The sequence below is a fragment of the Pteronotus mesoamericanus genome, unplaced genomic scaffold, assembly GCF_021234165.1.
Source record: "Pteronotus mesoamericanus isolate MK-2021 breed Mesoamerican mustached bat unplaced genomic scaffold, CSHL_Meso_final scaffold_232, whole genome shotgun sequence".
NCBI lineage: Eukaryota > Metazoa > Chordata > Mammalia > Chiroptera > Mormoopidae > Pteronotus > Pteronotus mesoamericanus.
In genome coordinates, this window is record NW_026555311.1 from 8,511,020 (window position 1) to 8,530,240 (window position 19,221).

At 37.1% G+C, this 19,221-nt stretch overlaps 1 protein-coding gene across 4 annotated transcripts in view; it reads right to left on the minus strand.

The window, feature by feature from the left end:
• NPNT (nephronectin) overlaps window positions 1-19,221 on the minus strand; it is an 81,187-nt gene that overhangs the window by 24,437 nt on the left and 37,529 nt on the right. For 2 of the 4 annotated variants that reach the window (XM_054591654.1, XM_054591653.1), the window contains 6 exons: window positions 18,914-19,006; window positions 14,302-14,421; window positions 12,819-12,938; window positions 10,769-10,903; window positions 10,351-10,473; window positions 8,444-8,842 (listed from right to left, as the gene is read on the minus strand). In XM_054591654.1, the coding sequence (XP_054447629.1) occupies window positions 8,444-8,842; window positions 10,351-10,473; window positions 10,769-10,903; window positions 12,819-12,938; window positions 14,302-14,421; window positions 18,914-19,006 (990 nt within the window). The remainder of the gene's footprint in view (window positions 1-8,443; window positions 8,843-10,350; window positions 10,474-10,768; window positions 10,904-12,818; window positions 12,939-14,301; window positions 14,422-18,913; window positions 19,007-19,221) is intronic. The other 2 variants (XM_054591656.1, XM_054591655.1) reach the window with 1 other exon arrangement.

Here is a 19,221-nt window from a genome sequence, read left to right on the forward strand (position 1 = left end):
AGTTGGTGACAAGGAACTCTAATCCCAAGAGTTAAATAATACACATGATATGCCACTCTGAAAGATCGACAATGACCATTAGCATATTAAGAAGTCCTACAGTTAAGAAACTTAGTAAGTTTACTAAACCTAGGGTCTCTCAAAGTTATTTGACCTCAGAACTTCTTTGGGCACATGCCTGCAAAATATCCCAGAGAATTAGTGTTCAATCAAACACACTTTGAGAAGCACTGGTTTGTCCCATAAGTTAAAGAACAAGAATTTCATGTTATCTGGGGACTTTAGAATTGCTCAATCAGGCCTATAGTATTGCACTGCAAATACATCTGATTATAATTCTGTTCACACAATTTTAAAGACCAAGGGTCCCTCAAGTTGGAATTATTTTAAAAAGACATGCTTACTACTTCATATCACATATAAAAGGTTATTTCCTTAATCACATATAATTTAAATGTTCCCCACCATAGTTATTTCTATAAAATTCTATAATCTTTTATACTTCAGAGTAATTAATAATTCATACTTATACTTGTATTATGTTTGATCCTGGAAAACACTCAATGCAAATGGAAAGCTAGAGATATTACCTCCATACTTACAGATGAGGAAATTGAGGTGGGAAGCACAGTAACTTATCCAAAGTCACCTAACTCATAAATAATAAGGATGAGAATCAAAACTAGGTCTTCTGGTTCAGTGTATTCTATCTTTAGCAGTAGTTTTAAACCCTTAGCTTCAAATGCCTCAACCTTATTTTCATATTCCCTTTCAAAGCCTTTTCACTACTACTCAACATCCTGCTTAAAATTTCAAAGTATATTACATTTGGAATTTTCTAGAGAATGCTTCTTTTCAATGGCTATATTAAATTATATCAGGATAAGAGAAAGGTCATAAGCTAAAATAACATCAATGACGTGAGGAGTGACTATCAAAGCAGCAAGTTAAATTTAGCTAGTTCAAGCATCTGAAGGATTACTTAGATTCTAAAAAACTGAATCCAATACAAAATTTCATTTCACTCCATTCCACAAATATTCCCCTGTGCCTGCTGTGAATGTAGCAAGCATTGTCGGACTGTCTGAGGGGAAAACATCGGGGTACACAGCTGCACTCTGACACACTTGGCAACAGAGAGAAATGATGTAGATAGAAAATCAATTTTAAAAAGATTCCCTTTGCAATCAATACTGGGTAAGATCTGACTCTTACGTATCCCTGGGCCCCAGAGTTTGGGACAGGTTTGAAAAACAAAGATTATTCAAAGGCCAAGCCAAAAAAGATTAAGTGAGTTAAAAAAAATCCCCAATATTTCTAAGGATAGATTTATGAAACTGAAATTACTAAACCCCAAGAAGAAACAGATCGTTTCCTGAGAGTGTCCCTTGAATACATGAGGTGTAGGGTCAGGTGACAGTGACCAGCTCAGCACCGGGCAGTAATGAAGAGAACTGAGACAGAATTGTAATTTCATGATTTTGGGTTAAACATAAGTAAGAATGCTCCAATGGTGGGATGGGTTATTGGGAGGGACTTTAGTCACCTTAGAGATCTGATTATAATTGGGATAATTTTTGGTTTTTTTAAAACCTCCTAAGAATATATCCCACTTGTGTAATTAATTGATATTGGTTTAGGTAAGTTTTTAGGCTGTAAATTAAAATGCAAAAGGCTATTATAACTAACACATCTGTACCACCTAGAGTTTAAATAACATTTTTTTTCTGTTTTTAATTCCTTTCTTAAGCAGAAGTAGTAAAAAGACAAAAACTCCAGTTTGAATATTTTGTTTATACCTACAGAAAATGTTGTTTTAAGGGGTAGTTTATTAAATATTTATTACATTAAAAAAATGTGTACCTTCATACATGCCAACTTTCACATTGTAAAAGCATAAAGCAAAACTTTGGTCCTAGCTGGGTAGCTCAGTTGGTTAGATGTCCTGATACACCAAGGTTGGGGGTTCTATCCCCGGTCAGGGCACATGCAAGACTCAACCAATGAACATGTAAGTAAGTGGAACAACAAATCTATGTTTACCTCTCTCAAAAAAAATCAATAAATAAAAATTTAAAACGTTATTTAAACTAGTTTCGCAAGCCAGGAAATGGATACTTTGAGACATTATCTCTGAACTGACACAATTTCCCTTCTCATTAACATCAAATCTAATAATTCACTGAATAGACTACATACAGAGAACAGACTGACAGAAGGAAGCCGAGTTTGAGGACTGGATGAAAAAGGTGAAGGGATTAAGAAGTGCAATATAAATTGGTTGCTACAGAATAGTCACAAGTATATAAATTACAGCATAAGGGATATAGTCAATGATATCGTAATAACTGTGTATGGGGCCAGTTGAGTGCTTGATATTTCAGAGGGACCACTCTATAAAGTACCTGATTATTTAACCACTATGCTGTATACCCCAAACTATTACAGAGTAATATTAAATGTAAAATAAAGGTAATAATATCTATTTTTCAAGAAAATAATCCACTAAATAGAATATCAATCTTCAAAAAGAAGGAAGAAAGAGAGAAAGGGAGGAAGGGAAAAAATGGTGGAAGCATAATTAAATAAAGCTCTCCATAGTATAAAAATAAGTAAAAATCAGAAAAGAATATATTTTTAATTCTTAAAAATAGATTAATGCATTATTATAATAAACTAGGTTTTACATGGAAAATATGATTATATGATAATTTATTTTATTTTAAAAAGTTACGAGTGATCATTCTATTCACTCATCTCATTGTTCCACAAATAGTGTTTAAGTGCCAATCACGTACCAGGTGTTATTCTAGGTTTGGGAAATGTGCCAACAAACAAAATAGGCAAAGGTCCCTGTCTCAAAAGCTTATATTCTAGTAAGGAAAGACAAAAATAGACATAAATAAATAAACAGTACAGTATATTAGAAGGTGATAAATACTATTTAAAAAAAAGAAAAAGTGAAGAGCAGTGCGTTCAGGTAGGTGTGCTGGCGGCGGGTGGGGAGGTTGCAGTACTGAGTGAGGGGGGCGGTCAGGGCTCCTCACTGGTGGGCTGTTTGTGGAATGACGTGAGAAAGTGAGCCAAGCTGATAGTTGCGGGGAGAGAGGGTTCAGGAAGAGGGAGCAGTTGGGGTAAAAGTCCTGAGCTGGGAGAAGTCTGAGGAAGGAGGCTGGGGTGGCTGGACGAAGTGAATAAGCAGAGAGTGCTAGGAAATGAGATCATTTAGGACTTTGTAAGACAATGGCAGGGCTTAAATTCTTCCTGAACTAAGTGCTGCTGATGCAGAACTTTGAACAATGACATCTCATTGAACTTTTAAAGAGCACCACGCTGCTGAGTTGAGAAGAGACCAGAAGGGGCAAAGGTGGAGGCAGGAAGGAAAAAGCTGTTCTTCCCCATAATTCTGAAATCCAAAAGCTGTTTCTGTAACACATTAGGCAACAAAGCTCACCTACTCTTAACCTAATCTCAAGGTCTTTAGTAGCCAAATTATTATAAGTATTCATGTGTTTCACTGTAGAAATATCAACATATCATATACAGCACATGCCGCTTACTGTGTTTCTAAAATCTGAAACATGCTGTATTCCACAATTCATACGGATAAGGAACTGGGACCTGTCCTCCAGGGGAGGGACAGCTTGGGCCAGGGCGGCAGCATAGGAGATGGCAAGAAGTGGTCACAATTTCAATATAATTTAAAGGCAAGGCTAACAGGATTTTTTTTACAGATTGGATGTGGGTATAAGATGACTCCAAGTTCTTTGGCTACCACAACTGTAGGATGAAGGTGCTGTATCCCGGGGTGTGAAAGACCATGGGTAGAATGTGTTTGTGGTGAAGCTGAGGCACAATTCAACAAGTTGTCTGAACATCTAGTTTCATCCATCTGGAGATAATGTACATAGGCAGGTGATGTACAAGTCAAGAATCTGGGGAGAAATATGGGCTAGAGATGTATTCTTGTTATAATTTTTTCTTTCTAATTTCCTTTTAGAATATCTTCACAGCTTTTTCTCAGGGGAACAATAACACATACATACTATAAAGAAAAGCACTGTTTAACAACCTCTTCCATCAAAATAATATATCTTTCAAAGTAAAGAAAAACATAATTATTGAAGTTTGGGGCTATCTGGAGACTTATAAACAGTGTCTATAATTAATATCACCTGAAAATTCATGAAATGAGGAAAGCCACATTTTATTCTCAGAACTGTGAGGCAAATAAAAGTGTCTTAAGAACTTATTATGCCAGAAATGAAGAAAATACTGAACGAAAAAATGGTGTTGAACTAAAATAGTGATAGGGTTTCTTTCTGGTTTCACAAAGAATTAACATCAGTTATTTGTCCTATAATTAAAAACTTAGAACTCTTGCCTTATTCGGAATATATCCTCCAATTACAAGATAGCAAATTAGGAAGTGTCCAAAATATCCCCGTTCATGCTCACATTAACCAGCAGCTAGAGCTAAAGGGGCAATGAGGGGGGATGTAAGTTTCAGCAGGAGTGTCCAAAAGCTGCAAGGCCACCCACGGCACGCAACGGCTTTGGCATCGGATCAAGGTAATTCTTTCCCAGGGCCTGTCTTTAGGATCACACTCTTTTAGAATGAGTGCCCTAACATCATTGCACTCCATGTTTCCCTAATTTTATCCTGCTACATTCTATTGGTGAACTTCAGTGTTATTTTTAATTCATATGTGTGTCAGTATGGAGAAGAATAATGGAAAGAGAGACCTTTAAAATAAGAAAACATTAAGACTCAGAAAAATATTTATATCTATGTCAGGATGCCTTTTTCTATTAAATAGCCAAGCTCTTATGACTCTACCTTAAGCAGCAGAACAATATAAATACTATACTTAAGCACCCATAAATAAAAATTCCATTGTATGTTCACAAAGCAATGAAGAAAAAATAGAGGAGGAATAAAACAAGATGGGGGGAGAGAAAGAGAGAGAAGAAGAAGGGGGAGGAGGAGGACGGGGAGGAGGAAGAGGGGGAGGGGGAGAGGAGGGGAAGAGAAGAAGGGGAGAGAGAAAAAGAGGGGAGAGAGAAGAAAAGGTGGGAGGATAAAAATTACAAAAAATATGCTTTTCAAAATAAGAGATATGCACATATAAAATATATTATTAGATCTATCATCTTAATCACTCCAAAAATTATATTTACTGCCCAAAACATACATAATTACAACTGTATCAGAATTAGAGAATTTTAATTTCCTTATAAATGGACAATGACATAGAAGAAAAAATTTAATTGAGTCACATATAAGCAAAAACAGCCTTTTCTCTTTAAAAAAAATCACAAATGTCAATATTCTTTTCACCTGGTAAAAAACTGCAAAGGAGTTCAATCTCAAAGGAACGAAGTTTAGTTCCATCGTTGGGGAATGGAAAAAGAAAAAGAAGAAACCAGTAACATCAAAGGGAAAAGAGGAGAGAGGAGTGAATGCAAAAGTAGCTAGGAATAAACAAAGTGAAACACAACAAATGGAATAATGCAGAGAACAGATAAAATTATAAAACTGCAAATTTGGGCCTGGTAATAAAGGGACGATCTCTTCCTCCTTCAAAGCTTGCTTCGTTACCTATAGCCTTTATCTCCATTGGTGGCACCGTCCTTTACCTAGTCACCTGTTAAAAATCTTTAAACGAGCTCCACTCCAGATCTAACCACCAGTTTTCAGAAAGCACAAAGGATTACTGTGCAGTTTTTCTCATTGATTCCTAATTCAACGCTCCAGTTTACTGGTAATTTATTGCATATGCTATGCTCCATCCTACCTTTGTGCCTTTGTTGTACTGTCCCTGTTAACTATAATGCCTCCCTGCATTTCCTCATCCTCTTTGCCCCATGTCACTTAGGAAGTTCCCCAACCCAACTAGTCCTTGCCCAAAGGCTGATTAGGTCCCCTTCTGTCTACTCCCAGAATGTCCTACACAAATCTCTTTCACTAACAAAGTACCACAGTTATCTATTGGGTGACTGCCTTTTCCACCAGACTGGAAAGTCTGGAACCTTTTCTGTTTTATCTTTGTAAGCCCAAAGCGTAATACAGGGCCTGGCCTTCTAAAACTCACTAGAAAATGTATACTGTTAAATCAATGGACAGTTAAAGTTAAATGGCACATGATACAATAAGTTCCCCATCTCTGAGAATTTTCATGTAAATCTGAATATGTTAGAAGAACTCTCATGCTAGAGAGGAGATGTGATCTACTATATGACTGTGATATTCCCCCTCATTTCTGCACACATTCTTATTTGCCCAACTCTTTGACTTCTGCTCAGCTCTCTATAATATTTAACAGTGGGGGTATTTGACTTATACTTTATACAGCATGGCCTGTGGCTAAAATGTCATCATAAAGAGCTTATTAAAAATGTGCTAGCACAAAAGACTCCAAATAGCCAAAGCAACCCTGAGAAAGAAGAACAAAATGTTAGTCATCACAATTCCTGATTTCAAGCTATACTATGAAGCTATAGTAGTCTAAACTGTATGGTATTGTCATAAAAACAGACACAAGAGACCAATGGAACATAACTGAGAGTCCAGAAATAAACTCAGGCATATATGGTCAACTAGTTTGGCAAGGGAGTAAAAAATACGCAATGGAATAAAGTGGAAAATTCGATAATCATGAACTAGACCCCTATCTTATACCACTCACAAAAATTACCTTGAAATAGTTTAAACACTGTAACATAAGACCTGAACACTCCCAGAAGAGAACAGAGGTGAAGAGCTCCGTGACATGGGTCTTAGTAATGATATTTTGTAGATAACATATAAAGTACAGCAACAAAATAAAAAATAAACAAATGAACTACATCAAACTAAAAAACTTCTGTACAACAATAACAAAAAGAAAAATCAACAAGCCCTGTGTGGTGTGGCTAAATGGATTGGATGTCACCCCACAAACTGAAAGGTAACAGGTTCGATTCCCAGTCAGGGCACATGCCTGGGTTGTGGGCCAAGTCCCCTCTTGGGGGCTTGCAAGAGTCAACCAATTGATGTTTTTCTCACACATTGACGTCTCTCTCCCCTTTCCTTCTCCTTCCTTTCCCCTCTCTCTAAAAATAAATAAAATCATTAAAAATAAAAAGACAACATATTAAATGGGAAAAATATCTGCAAACAATATGTCTGATAAGGGGTTAATATCTAAAATATACAGAGAACTCATACAACTCACTAAAAAAATAATAACCCAACTAAAAAATGGGCAAAGAACCTGAACAGACATTTGTCTGAAGAAGATATATGAATGACCAATAGGTACATGAAAAGATGCTCAACATCACTAATTATTAGGGGAATGAATATCAAACCCACAGTGAGATATCATCTCATACTTAGCATCAAAAAGACAAGAATTAACAGAGGTGAAGAGAAAAAGAAAGAACCTTCATGTACTGTTGGTAGGATTACAAATTGGTAGAGCCACTATAGAAAATAGTATGGAGGTTCCTCAAAAGATTAAAAATAGAGCTACCATATGATCCAAGAATCCTATTTCTAAAAATATATCCAAAGGAAATGAAGACACTATGACATAGAGATATCTCCATTCCATATTCATAGAAGCATTATTTCTAATAGCCAAGACATGGAAACATACTAAATGAAGAAAATTCTAAATGAAGGAGTGGTGTTGAACTAAAACAGTGATAAGGTTTCTTTCGGTTTTCACAGTGAATTAACACCAGTTATATGTCCTATAATTAAAAACTTAGAATTCTTGCCTTATTCAGAATATATCCTACAATCACAAGATAGCAAATTAGGAAGTGTCCAAAATATCCCCATTCATGCTCCATTGATGGATAAATGGGTAAAGGAAATGTGGTACATATATAGATATAGTATATACAAGAAATATTATTCAGTCATAAAAAGAAGGAAATTCTGCCATTTGCAACAATACTGATGAACCTTAGGGGCATTATGTTAAGTGAAATAAGTCAGAAGTGAAAAACAAATACTTTATGATCTTATTTACATGTGGAATCTAACAAATAAAACATAGAAAAAGAGATCATATTTGTGGTTAACAGAACAAGGAGCTGGGGAAGGAGGAATTGATGAAGGTGGTCAAAAGGTACTAACTAACTTCCACTTAGAAATAAGTCCTAGGGATGAAGTGCACAACATGACTATAGTTAACATTGATACATGGTACGTAGGAAAATGAAGAGGGTAAATCCTAAGAGTTCTCATCACCAGGAAAATATTTTTCTCTTTCATTTACACTTATATGAGATGATAGATGTTAACTAAAGTTATCATGGTAACCATATCACAATATATGTAAGTCAAATCATTATGCTGTACACCTTAAACTTATACAGTGCCATATATCAATTATATCAATAAAATTGACAAAAACTCAAAAAATGTGCCTTTTTTTATATGACTTACTGAATACATCTCCTCTGGGTTTCTGAGGATCTGTCTGTATCCTGTTGTCAACTGTAACCTCTCTGGGAGATGTGGTAGCCACTGGTGCTGCAGTTGTTGTCAGTCTGATGACTGGTCTTTCTGGGGTGGGCGGTGGTGGAGGTGTTCTGAGTTCTGTGGGCGGGGGTGGGGGTGGAGGTGGAGTAGGCCATGCTGTTGGCTTTGGTGTAGGCCTTGTTGTTGGCTTAAAAGTGGGCCTGTTGGTAATGACAGGAGGAACATATGGTGTCTTCAGAGTCCACCGAGTACTTCCGACATCAGGAATCCAATTACTGTGGCCTCCATCACCCTTTGAAATGGTACCGTTTCCCTTTGGTACATGAATTGGACCTGAAGGTTCAATCATGACTTTTGGAATATCTAAAAGAGTCCAAAAGATTTGAATTAGTGTTTAACTATCTCTTCCCCAAAAAGTAAAACATCACATTGCAAAAAACAAACATATTTAAATATGTGTCAACTAGGCTTACTTTTCACATTTAGGATATTTCCCAGCTATAGGTCATGCTGTTTTCTAAATTAACAAATATGTGCATATTTCATATACGATACATGTTCAACCAACTGGTGGGTGAAGGCAAAAATTATATTTGTGTTTCTATAACAAATATGTATCATTTGAAACAAAAAAGTTGTGTTTGTAAAGTGGAAACAAATGGCAATCAGTAGTTTTTTAAATGCAGAGATATTCTAAACTTTTTTAAAATACGAGAAATTTTTATAGAGTCTATATTAAGTATCTCTATGGTACATCTATATTATAAAATCAAGTTTAAAATTGTTTAAAGACTAATTTCTCTTCCACACTTTATAAATATTTTGCTCATGCAAAATCATTTTTAGTCAATGTTCTACATATTGTTTTAGTTGGTTTTTCTTTCCTCCTATTAATTTAATTTTATGTAATATCTTTTTTTAAAAGAAATTTTAAGAGGTCACCAAGATCATCTGTGGACTATTTTCCCTTGATAATTTTCACCAAGAGAAATTAATATTTAATCTACTTGGAACGATATAGTGCCAGGGGAGCATGAATACATAACCCTTCAAAAATCCTTAATCCACATGATTTTATGCCTCATGATTTTCAGTAAATATTTTACCCCCAAAATTTAAAAAATTCTTATTATATGAAATATAGTCTAAATTAAGACTTTGGTTTGTGAAACTTTCTTCTTGGAGGGTATTTTTTTCATGTTTATCTACAAATACATTCATACTACAAACAGAGCTCATAAAAACTTAAAAAGCGAAACAGTAGTAAATATAGAGAAAACAGATAAATATGGGAATTTTTTAGAATTAGGAGGAGTAATAAAACAGAGGAACCAAAAAATATGGAATATAATCAGATTATCCCACCATCATAATCTGATGCTAATGCTAAACAAAAGTTTATTTCTAATTTTAAGAAAATCAAATTCTCTGGGAGGGCTCTAAAATTTTTTGCTAGCTAAAGGGAAGCTGCTGAGAAATTTTAGTCAAGGAACTGAATGCTTTTAAGAATGGACTGTATTACTGAGACTTTTATAAAGGACCCAGGGACAAAGCCAAAGTGGGGAAAGATTGCGGGTGGGAGGTGGGGGTGGGTGGGGCAGGGAAAAGTGGTGGCGGGAAAATGGAGACAAATGTATTGGAACAATAAAAAAAAAATTAGAAAAAAAAAAGAATGGAATGTATCACTGAGACTTTCATTTTTAACAATACCTGAACAAGTGATTTGATTGTTTATAGAAAGCAGAGACTAATATTACCGGTTATGAAATTGTACTTCTTTGGTAAGTTAATCCTCATCTTCCCTAGTAATGGCCTTTGTGCAATGTGTATTTCCTGCTGGAGTTGAGAGCTGGGAGACAAGCATTACTCACACACACAATTTAGTCCATCGCCATGGTATCCATCTTTACATTTACACTTGTAGGACCCATGCACGTTGAAACAGCGAGCAAAGCTGCTGCAATGATACTGACCAAGGGAGCACTCATCTATATCTGTATCAGGAGGTAGAAAAAGAAGAGGTTTATTTGGTAGATAAATACGATGACATAAAAATATACATATGGCTTCAAAAAAATTTTTTTGCAATGTGAATGCCCATGTAAAATTGGCAGATACACAGAAGAAATAAAGTACCTGTGCATCCAGAACTGCTAGTGGTTGAACTGGACTTCCGTTTGTTTAATGCCAATACCCTCTCCCACCCCACACCCCAGTCATCAGCACAATTAAGAGACCTTTCTATTACACAGGAAGAAAAAGCAAAAAGCAATGGCCGGGGTTTATTACCATGACATTGGTATTTGCCTCCAATGTACATGAGGTCGAAGCCTTTATGACACTTGCAGATATAACTCCCAAAAGTGTTGACACACTGCCTAAATCTGGGGCAGGAGGCTCTTCCAGTAGCACATTCATCAACATCTAGAAACATAAGTTACTTATGTTTAGGTAGAGCAATAACATGTTCTGATGGAGTATATTTTAAAATAAATAACTGCAAACAGTTCCCCAGTGGCACACAGTGACTCATCATAAATATTATCCAGCTGTTGCCCCCAAAGGCATCATAAATTCCACATCGCCATACTTCAATTCATCTTCCTAACTCAGGCTGCCTGCTCCTCCTCCTCCGTATCTCAGCACGCACTGTACCTGCACCCACCTAGCTGCTTGAACTAAAACATGAGTTATCCTTGACAGCCCTATTTTCCTTTACCCTAAATCATCAGGCCCAGTTAATTCTATCTCTGAATTATTCGAATGTGTCTCCTCTTCTCTTTATCCACTACCACGACCCTAGTCTAAGCCACCATCTCCCAGGCCTCCTAACCTGATTTTCTCCAGCCAGTCTTACCCACTCCGAAGCATTCTCACTCACCTGTCAAAATGATTTTATCCTAAAATAAAATTGGATTAGTGCCATGCCTAAAGCTCTTTTACTGCTTCTACCTGCTTTTTGAATTAAATCCTCATTCCTCACCCCGTCCACCAAGGCTCTGTAATAAGTAGCTCCCACCTACCTTACTGGTTGTATCTCAAGCCACTGCCGCCCACACTCCCACTCTGCCCTTAGCCACATTGGCCGTCTTTCTTTCAAGACCTCAAGCAGGTCTTGTTTACTGCAGTGCTTGCATCCTTTCCACCTGCTTGGCTGATTCTTCACATGGCCAATGGTTTGGGTCTTAGCTTAAGGCTTTCCTTGACCGTCATTTTCTAAATAGACTCTGTTTCTTTCTCTCTTAAGTCCTCACATTAACACTTATTTAGACATTAAACATTATCTAACATTAAATTAGAATTGTTTGTCGTTTTACTGGTTATTTGTTTCTTTTCTTTCTGCCCCATTAGAATATCAGCTTTGTGAGGGTCGAAAGCTTGTCAGCTTTGTCCACTAGTATGTATCCCGGCACTTGGCACAGTGCCTGGAATGTAGAAAGTAACCAATAAATGTCTCTTGAATCATCGAATGCCTCCATTCATTGAGTACTTACTACATGTTGGGTACCATGCTAAGCTTTTTCCATACCTGAGCTTATTTAATCCTCAGAATGGTTCTATGTGCCATTACTCCCATTTTAAAGATGAGGAGACTCAAGTTCAAAGACAGAAGTCTCTTACCTAGGTTACATATCAAGTATATGGCAGAGAAACCCTGACTGCTGTGGCTGAGTTGGTTAGGCATCATCCTGCAAACTGAAAGGTCACCGGTTCAATTCCTCGTCAGGGCACATGCCTGGGCTGCGGGGCCAATCCTAGTCCCCAGCTGGGGTGCATGTGAGGGGCAACCAATAGGTGTTTCTCTCTCACATCAATGTTTCTCTCCTTCTCTTTCTCCCTCCCTCCCTCTCTCTCTAAAAATAAATAAATAAAATCTTTAAAAGATAAAGGTACATAGTAGAGGTAGCTTTGAAACCAGAGCCCTGGCTCTTAATGACAATCCTATACTACCTTCCTAATCTGCAGGGGAAAAGAATCTCTTGAGTGCAATACATACAATCTAGCCCTATCTGCCTGTTCAGCTTTATCAGTCATTACCCCTTACATTCCAGAAATAATAAGCTTGTTTCCATGAACACTGTGCTCCTTCAAACTTCAACGCCTTTGCACACATGGTTCTCTCTGCCTAAAGCTTCCTCCTGTCCTTCATGTTTAGAAAAAAATAAGGTTTCTATGATTCTTTCACAGAGAGAGGTCCTCTTCTGAGACATTTGATATCTTCTGAAGGACAACTAATCACCTCATGTAAGCAACTGCCTTTTTTTCTTACTCCCACCACCTTTCCCTTTCTTCCTTTTCCTAGAGAGACTGCTGACAGACGCTGGGTTTTGCAACTCACCCACACAGGTCCTCCCATCGGGAGCCAGCTGCAGCCCAGGAGACGGGCACTGGCACCGGATCTGGCCTTTGATAACGTCGCAGCCATACTGACAGTTGGCCATGGAGCACGTCAGGGCACCTGGAATGAGTGTGACTGGCTGATTCAGAGAACAAGTTTCATAACTGAAATAACTATGTCTTTAACTTGTCCTTAAATCAGTGACACTCAATCAACAATGAAGACAGAAAGGCCTCAATTATTCGATAGTCTAGAGAAAGTTAAAAAATAGGGAGAGGGACAGAAAGACTCTCCTCCTCTAGAGATTAAGAAGATTAAGAAGTGAACCAGTTCTGTTATCATCTGGGGAAGGCCTCTAACACATATGAGAAATTCAAAGACAAATGTAAAACTTGGTCTCACATAGATTATCTGGAAATTTTTCAGTGGCCAAGGAAAGTGGAAAATGGTGGTATTTTTCCAAACTGTACCTGCTAAGCGTTGGTCTTTAGCGAAACATCCACCTGATTGTCTCAATCTCACCTAACTTTCTAGAGGGACAGCAGATTTCCCACCACACTGCACAGTGTTAGAGGATTCCAGCATCACTGTCACGTGTTATTAAACATGAAACACCTCATTCCCAAATGCTCCATGCTAAGTATGCAATGCTAAATAAAGGTAGCGAACCTTTTTTATTTTATAAAATGCAACCCAGTTAGAGATAACTGATAATTAACTGATTGATCATTAGCTAATTTAACTGATAATTCTGTAAAATTAAAAATCAAGTCATCAATTGTGGGATATCCTGTAAACACAACCTCAATTCAATGTTCAGCTCTCAGAGAATCTTAGGGCATCATCCACCTTATAACACAACCAAATGATAGTAGGACACGCTGCACATTTCTTTCTTACAAAGACACAGATGGAATCTACTTTTGTTACTAAAATCATTTTTTAAATCCTTTTTTTTTCATTTGAAGTCGTTTTTTTAAAAAAGGACATAAATTAGTCCTTCGACTATTATAATGAAATGTAAAAATGAGGTGAGAAGGTATTTATGAGTGGTTTATAATTGATCCAACAAGCTGGATGGCTTCTCTACCAACAAACAGTTTAGAGTCCATCTTTATGGACAGCACGCTGTCCTGAAATAGCCACTAATGTTCTTGTCCTAGCTGCAATAGCTCTATGCCCACACTGATGAAAGGGAAAAAGATTAGAAAACACACTTAGTTTTGTTATCCTTCTTCTGAAATCATGTCCAAATCAATTTAACACAGACATCCATGTTAAAAGAATGCTAGCCATCTAAAAGGGGCAGCTCTTACTTTGATTTTCCATGCCTTAGGGACACATACACACACACTCTCACATCCATCCTGTTTGGGGGAGGGCCTGGCAGTGGGAGGCCACTTCCACTCTCACACTACCAGACCACAGCATGAAAGAAATCAAGCCCAAAGCACTTATAGAACAGTTAGGATTCTTGACATACTTGAGCAGGACCCGTCCGGCATAAGCATGTATCCGTTGAGACAGTAGCACTTGTAGCTGCCGTAAGTGTTCATGCACCTGTGCTTGCAGGGACGCGGCTTCAGGCCACACTCATTCAGATCTGAAAAGAGTGGAAGTTGAAGCCAAAAAATCATGAAACCTCTGCATAAATATAAACCATTTTAAATACTTCTCTATATTCAAAAATGAAGGAGAAAAGTAGGTCAAGCTACACTAGACAGTCATTTACATAAGAGAGAGCGAGAACCTGTTCACACTGTCTTAATTTTAATACTGGTTGTACTAGAAGTGACCAAGAGGCTTTTTTTATTCTTCTTCTTCTTTCAGAGGTGAGCAAAAGCCTTATAACAATGAAGATGCTGTATGATTTCTGGAGCTTAAATCATATAGTAAATGTGATCTCTGCCCACCAAGGATGGTTAGAGTACACTGTGCCTACTTCCTCATCCCTAGATAGAGCAGAATCCCGACTCCTCATGGTGCTGAACCATCTATTTAACTTCAATATCCTCAAAATATCTGGAGTCTACTACTGGAGTCACTCCTGACAATGTGGTCTTCCTCTATTAGTTTCTTCCAGTCTTTGTTTAAAGAAGATACTAGAAAGTATCTGGATTTTAACATTAGACTGCTTTGACCTTCCCAAAATAAAGATGTATTTTCAGAGGATAAGAGCTACTTGAATTAGAATGATCACAACTGTGGTTTTTCTTGTTCAGTGTTATAGATTATATACTGATCTAATACTAAAGTATAAAACAAAAAAAAGCCAAACCCTTCAGAATATTTTTATTCATTTGGTAGTTAAGAAGGGCATGTGAAAATACTAATGAATAATACATAGTGGACTATCATTATGTAGTTTAGGATTACTGATTTAAATATCAATATGAAATGAATAAATTGCACTTTATGAGAATTTTCCAACCCAAGGTGAACACTGCCTCAAGTGAACATGAAACTCATAACGATGTATAAACACTTCAATGGTAGTGCACAAAATAGATTTCATTAAAAAGAAATATGACCATATGTTTATTTGAAACTGCCAGCATCATTTAATTATCTATTAATCTATGTCTTGAAAGCAGAAATATGGATAAACCTAGTTGCACATTGTCTCTAAATCTAATCAAATATAAACATGACTTGCTGTTTATTAGAAATCTATATATTTCACTTAATTAAACTACCAAGTTACCTTGTTTTTTAAAACCTCCAAATTATTGCATCTAAAATTTTAAAAATATTTCACTGACTTTCCAACTTGGTATTTTTTTTCTAACTTTAACACATTTGCAAGCAGATCCCCAGTGAAGCCCTGGAAGATTAAATAATAAACATTTGTCATTTCCTATACTTTATTCAATTTTATACTTTATTGTGTTTTGCCCAGTCAAGGGTATGCAAAACAGAATCACACTTTAAGATAATTCAAAATAGTTTCCTCAAAGAATGTGCTTTGCAGAGTATATTCTCATCAAAATTTGATTTCTTCATCTGTTAAATGAAGTAAACATTTTAAAACAAGAAGGACAAAGTAATTCACTCCATTTCTCATATTCTTCTCTGTATTTCAATATTTATTAAAAATTAAAATGAGAGAATCTTTTCTCATTTTCTAGGAGTGGATTTTCATTCCTAACATTTCCCTACTGATTCACATCTGGCTTTGAGAAATCCCTGACTGATGTTATAGTATGTAGTATTTAAATCTGAGTACATTGTTAGAGAAAGGCTTTGTGTTTTAAATATTTCTCTGCACTAAGCAAAAATAAAATAGTACAATACAACAAAACAGAGTTAGACTGAATTCTATATCTCAAGGGAAGGATATTGATGGATATAAAACATGCCAATTAAGAACCCTTATGTTTGCCCTGGCTGGTGTGGCTCAGTGGTTGAGTGCTGGCCCGTGAAATGAAAGGTCACTGGTTCAGTTCCCAGTCAGAGCACATGCCGGGGTTGCAAGCCACGTCCCCAGCTGGGGGTGTGCAAGAAGCAACTGATGGATGTTTCTCTCACACATCCATGTTTCTCTCTCTCTCCTTCTCCCACCCCCTCTCAAAAAATAAATAAATAAAATCTTAAAAAAATAAAGAAGAATCCTTGGGTTTATTTTTAAAGAGCCACAGAAACTTCTATGGGTTTCCTGATGGGAACTGGCCAGATATTTGTAGCTCCAAGCAGTTTGCATACAAAGGTATTTACGCTGATGGAAATTTCTTCAGACATGATGCCTATGCACTACAGCTGAGGCCCCGCCGAGGCAGTCCCTGTCCTGGCCAGTAAAGGGCCCCTGAGGTTGCTCTGAGTCTCCGTGACTCAGACCGCGCTGCTGGGGGCCTCCAATCCCCATCTGTCTTTCCCTGACCGTGGGAAAAAGCACTTGGGAGTTAAGAATCATGACACTGAAAGAAAATAAAAAATTAATATGAAGTCCTAATTTCAAAAGAACCTGCAACTCACTCTCTGAAACAATACAACAAAAGAAATAAATGTGCCTAATTCAGTGGGTACATGGAGAGACATTCGTTGACTATTTTACGGTACTGAATTGACATGTAAATATCCAAATCTGTTGGAAGGAACCTGTGAAAGCTGCGCTCTACCAGCTGCTGATGGGGTGGGTGATTCTCCTTGACAGGCCACTGGGGTTGACAGCCCCCAAACTGCCATGACTGCCCCACCTGCCGCAGGCATGTGTCCCCTAAATCCTTCGACATATCCCTTACAGAACCCACGGCAGGAGTTATGAAATTAGGATTCCACAATCCATAACTATCAATATTTACTAAATATCAGACTTTTGCTCAAGCAGAAAGCTTCAAAAGATAAAAGTGCCTGATAGTCTGATGATGAACTTTTTCAATTTTTCATTAGATTTCTAGTCTACGATTATTATACCTTATTTTCCTATCAATCTAATGTCTTTTAAAATTGAGTTAATACAGGCTGCTTCCAAAATCTCTTGGACTACAGAACCAGTAACACTTGTGTTCCTATCAAATTAAGTCAGAAATTCAAAAATGACACTTTATAGTAAATGCTCCTCTAATAATAAGTGGAACAACATAAAAAACATGAAGTCTCCTTGATCACATTTTAGAAATCAATCTTAAAAGTTGATAAAAACAACCTAAGAAAACAAGCTTTAGTGTTTTTATTTTAAATTTACTTTAACCTTGCTCCTCCTCTACGAGTTTATAATGTAATATAAATTAAAAGGAAAATCTCTAACAAAAAAATTAATGAATTCTGTCATGTACCTATCTCGTCATACAAAGAACAGAACTTTACAATTAAACCACTTACATTCAAAAGTTTTAATTATTAAGTACACAATTCTTAAAGAGCATCTATTAAGCCAGGAGTATCCTTAAGCAGGCTGGTGAATTCAGGAGCTTGGGGGAAGGAGGAGGGAGAAAGGAGCTGGTTCAGAACAAAAACACAAGCTGCATAGCATTATACTGACACTTTAGGGAAAAAAAAGAATTAGAAATTTTATTAGCATGCAGACACTGAAAAGGAGCTTGAAAATTTGCAAGAGCTTCATTGAATAAGACTACCCAAGGGATTTTTTAAGGGAAAAAACCCTTTCATTTGTTTAATGCACTTGGACTTTTTTTCCTTTGAGGCGTACACTGGGCAATATCTCAGAAGTCTAAGCTTTTACATTTTACCTGACTAAAGTGAGGTCATAGGGAAACAGATGCCGATATGTCAACTGCCATCACTTTTAAGCTTTACAGACAGCAATGACACAATGACTGAAATTAATCCCATGGCCCTAATTCCTTGTGCAGAAGATATACAAATGTATCAAGGTCCCTTTCAGCAGAGAAAGGGTAATTTCTAATTTATAGGATTTTAATTCAGACATTCTATGTTCCTAAATCTGTCAGTGAGTGAGGGATAAAGTTTTTCCGAAGAACTGTAAAATCATGCTGCCCCCAACCTCCTTACAATACTTTCCAGCACAATGAAGACACTGATATTTTTGGTGTTTCTATTCTCACACCAGCCCTGCAGACAAATAGGGCATGGAGTACTCTCCCCTGATTACTAATCGTTTTGCTAACACCCAGACATTTTAAATGATATGCTCACTTGAAGGGCTGTACTAGAACCAGAACTTAGGCCTTTTGATATTAGAAGATGTAGCACTAAAGGAAGGAAGCTAACCTACGGTTTCATTTCTGGTAACCAGAACTCTACACCCTTTCTATGATGGTGAAGAGGATTAGCAAAAGCCATCAGCACTCCAATCTCAGTTGCTTTGTTATTCCTGACTTTACCTACGTATGAAAATAAAAGTTCGTTTGTTACTCTATTTTTAGAAAACACTTTGGAACCCAGAGAAGAAGAAAAGCAATGATGCTCGCTGCAGTGAAAGGACAGTGGAGGCTCCAGGCTTTTTAGAGCACAGAGAATCGGCATCAGGTGCCAGTTTCTGCTGCTTGCTTCACATGCTCAGGTGCTGCGGCCGGGCACTCCTGGGGCTGGTCTTCAGAACATTTGCGAGAAGTGACACAACTGCAGGAAGCTGTGCAGGTGGGAGGAGCAGACCTCCCGAGACAATGCACGCTCACCCCTTGAAGGTAAACTTGTGGCTTGATGATCCTGGGGTTGGAAAAGAGGCTGTTCACTGCCCTGGTCAGGAGGAGTTGGGTAGACGTGTTCGTCTTCACACCAGGAAGAAGGTAATAAGAGTCAACTTTGAACTGATGTCATTTTTTAGCCCTAAAAATCTTTATAAGTATATGTTAAACAATTACATAAAGCTGGTGCAATTCAAAAAGAATGCTTTAAAATATAGATACTTTACAAAAATTAGTTTTCAGTTCTTCCAGTTCCTCTGTTTTTTACATTTTTGTTTTCCTGAAAACTTATCATGGTC